At 34.6% G+C, this 3,849-nt stretch overlaps 1 protein-coding gene across 1 annotated transcript; it reads left to right on the forward strand.

Annotated features, from left to right (window-relative positions):
• Positions 1 to 525: 525 nt before the first annotated feature.
• LOC130994088 (uncharacterized) lies at positions 526 to 3,120 on the forward strand. The gene is made up of 2 exons (XM_057919122.1): positions 526 to 534; positions 2,632 to 3,120. Exons 1-2 carry the CDS (start codon positions 526 to 528, stop codon positions 3,118 to 3,120), a joined length of 498 nt encoding a protein of 165 aa, XP_057775105.1.
• Positions 3,121 to 3,849: the final 729 nt, after the last annotated feature.

Below are 3,849 nucleotides of genomic sequence, written 5' to 3' on the forward strand. Positions count from 1 at the left end.
ATGATGATTGAACATATATATTTTATTATGAGCCCACATTAGTTAATCAACATCAAAGAAATTGATTTGGATACAGGAGGACGTACGAAATATATATTAATAAAAACATTTCCCCCATAACTAGTTAAGAATCACTTTGGACGTCCATTGTTCTTTGCATGAATATGTTGTCAATAAAGAAACAATATATAAATATATATGGTTGGATTTCGATAATAACGTGTCCTTAGATAGTACTATAGTACCAAAATTTGGACCACACATTTTATACGTGTAGCGCGCTAAAAACGCAACATGTGGCTGAGGGCATCCAAGGCCTTCCAATGCAATACATGCAAGGGTAAAATGGGGATAAAAAGTGGCAAGAAATGTCAGATCTGTCGAAAAATACAATGCATTTTTTGTAACTATTGGCTCACAATTTTTAGGGACGGAGGGAGTACTATTTTAAAGGCATGGTCAGCGGCTAGTGTCGCCGGCTAGTGATTTTCCAGCGGCTAACCACTTTTTCATGTACTAGCAGAGATGACGTGCGTTCGCACGTAAAAATGAATTATTTTAATGAATAAATTGTTAGGCGTGTAAATTATATTTTATTTTATTTCATTTTATAGCAATATTTATCACTTTAATGTATTTTTTGAACCAATTATTGATTAATATTTTAAAAGTATAATGTTATAGAACTCATAAAATTAAAATTAAAATCTAATTTGATTTAATTAAACATCACCTAATTTTGTCTTCATATTTATTTTATAGGTTTCATCTTTACATAATTAATTTTAATTCCAAAGATTCAAGCAAAATTAAAATTGTAATTCTTTGTATTTTTTAATTCTAAATTATTAAAATTATATAATAAAAAATTGTAACTTATATGATGAAGAGTCCTAATGGATACTACTACTTCAATAACTATTACTCCATCCGTCCGCCAAAATTATGTAAAATTGCTTGCGCACGGGATTTAATAAAATTGGTGATGATTTTGATGTAGTGGAGAAATGGTCCCACCACTTTATGAGATGTGTGGTTGAGATTGAATTTTGAGTGGATTTTTTGTAAATAAAGAGTGTTAGTAAGGATAAAATATTAAAGAGGATGATGGGACCATTACCATAAAAGGAAAATGACATAATCTTGGCGGACGCCAAATATAGTAATTTTTACATAATCTTGGCGGACGGAGGGAGTAAAATATAAAGGATAAACTATAATATATTTATAGTGTATAATATATTAAATAACACAACTGACCTTAAATTAATTCTATATATAATAAAAAAAAAGTAACTTATATGATGAAGAGTCTTAATGGATACTACTACTTAAATAACTATTAAAATATAAAGGATATATAAACCATAATATATTTATAGATATATTATATGTATAATATATTAATTACACAATTAATTGACCTTAAATTAATTCTATATATGAAGGATATAATAGGCAAATCAAATTTTTAAAACTAAGACTCTTTTATAATAGATATAGATATCACACTCTAATATATTAGAAATATGTTCAATACCTTCCTAAAATGATCTAAAAGTGATATAGTTAATTTATTTCATAATTAATCGTAAAACATGCTCAATTAACTAATAACAAAATAAAAACAAACATGTTAAGTTACAACAAATAATATTAAAATATAATTTCATATGAAAAAAATTTAAATTGGCTTGAAAAGGTGATTAGCTGCTGAAATTCATTAGTTGGCGATAGCCGCTGACCATGTGATCGGCGGCATTAGCCACCGGCTAATGATTTTTGGCAACTAATTATTTTTTTGTATTTATAACACTCTATTATACTAGGAAGATATTCAATGTCTTTCTAAAATACTAGAAATATTTAAATAATAAATTTATTTCATAAAATATGTTCCCTTAATTAATAACAAAATACAAACAACCATGTTGAGTTACAAACTATAACTTAATAAGAAAATTATCTTTTCAATAGGAAATGCAAGACAAATTGCTCCATCTCTCGCATTAAAAGGTTTTAATTTTTTTTCTTTCTATTATTCAATTTGCTCTCTCAAAACACGTAAATATGAGTTTTTTAGTTTGTGTATTCTCATTCCGGAACACCTCATTAAGTTTGATTTCTTTCTACAAATTGATGTGAAATGTAATGTTCATTTAATACGCATCTACTTATATTATTTCATGTGCAATCAAATGCATGCATAAAGTGAAATCTTATTAAAAATGCGATTATATATAAAAGAGAATAAAGGAAAAAAGGGTTAAGTATCAAATAAGCCCCTAACGTGGAGCCTCTTGTTACGTCAAACACCCTATGGCAAGGGGTGTGTCAACTAAGCCCCTAAACTACTTATTTTCAGACAATTAAGCCATTAGCCCTATCACGTACTTACCTCCGTTTGTTTGTTTTGTATTTTCTTTTGTTTTTTTCGGTGGGCCCCACCATTTAACCCAATCATCTCATTCGTCGCGGTCGTTTCTCCGCCGCCGCCCCATTCGAGTGCTACGTAATCGACGCTCACAGAATCCTCGCTGATGCATTGGATTCCGAAACCAAACACACCCACTTGATTCTTTTAATTTATGTATAATCATCCTTTTTTTCTATCTAATTGATGGTGTGCAGAGGCCAGCAGCCCTAGCTGATTTCCCTTTCAAATTGCAACACACTCCCAGTGATCGCGAGCGCATCACGCTGACGAGGGAGCTCGACGGAGAGGAAATTAAGGTCACGCTACTCGGCAACGACCAAAATCAGAATGACTGCTCCGATTCCGATGAGGAATCTCCCGCGAGATCTGCAATCGATCTGATAATTGAAATCTCCAAACCAAATGGAAAATCAATGAAATTTTTTGCCGCTGCTTTTGCTCATAAAATTGAGGTCCAGAGATTAATAATGAGATCCACGAGCCCAAGCTTCAACAGCCAAATCGCCGCAGAGAAGGGCGGAGACGACAACGAAGAAGACGAAGATTTTGAATTATCACTGGTGCGCAAGGATTTCAAGGAGTTTTCAGCCGAGGATTTCGTCTACGACGGCAAGCTCGGCCTGATCTTTCCGGTGTTCAATTGCAATCTCCTGCTGCGCAACGGCGGCGGCGGAGACGATTAGTGCGATGAGTCAGCTCCTCCTCGAAGATCGCATCGACGACGACAATGATAATCCGCTGTCGGAAACCGACGAGCTCAAGAGCGTTCCGACCGGCACGTACTTCGTCTGGCGGCCGAAGGCGTCGGATCTCCCGTCGCCGAGCCGGTGTAAGAAGCTGAAGAAAATTATTAAGAATAGGTGGGGCCCACCGAAAAAAATAAAAAATAAATAAAAAAATTAAAAAAATAGACGGAGTTAAATGTCCGTTAGGGCGAAGGGCTTAATTGTCCGAAATTAAGTAGTTTAGGGGCTTAGTTGACACACCCCTTGCCATAAGGTGTTAGACGTAATAAGGGGCTTCACGTTAGGGGCTTATTTGATACTTAACCCAAGAAAAAAAAAAACCTTAAAGAAAACCCTTGAAAGCACAGGAAAAGCAGACTAAGGGTCGAGCCTCGTTAAAACCTTATTACTGAAAACTCCATGGGAAAAACCGCAATAAGGAAAAAGAGTGCTCGTCTAAGGAAGAAACAAAGCGAGACAAAAATGGTGTGAAAGCGGGAAGGACTATTTTCGGGACTCCGACCTAACCATCGCCCCCAAACAATCCCGGCTTTCACTAACCATAAACCAAACAACAAGAGAGAAGTAAACAAAAGAACATAAAATAAGAAGCGCGACAGAAAAACCACGACAACAAGATGAAGAGGGAAACCCCCAGCTAAAAGAACCCACAACCGGCAAATAAAC

Source organism: Salvia miltiorrhiza, chromosome 7, assembly GCF_028751815.1.
Source record: "Salvia miltiorrhiza cultivar Shanhuang (shh) chromosome 7, IMPLAD_Smil_shh, whole genome shotgun sequence".
In the NCBI taxonomy this organism is placed as follows: domain Eukaryota; kingdom Viridiplantae; phylum Streptophyta; class Magnoliopsida; order Lamiales; family Lamiaceae; genus Salvia; species Salvia miltiorrhiza.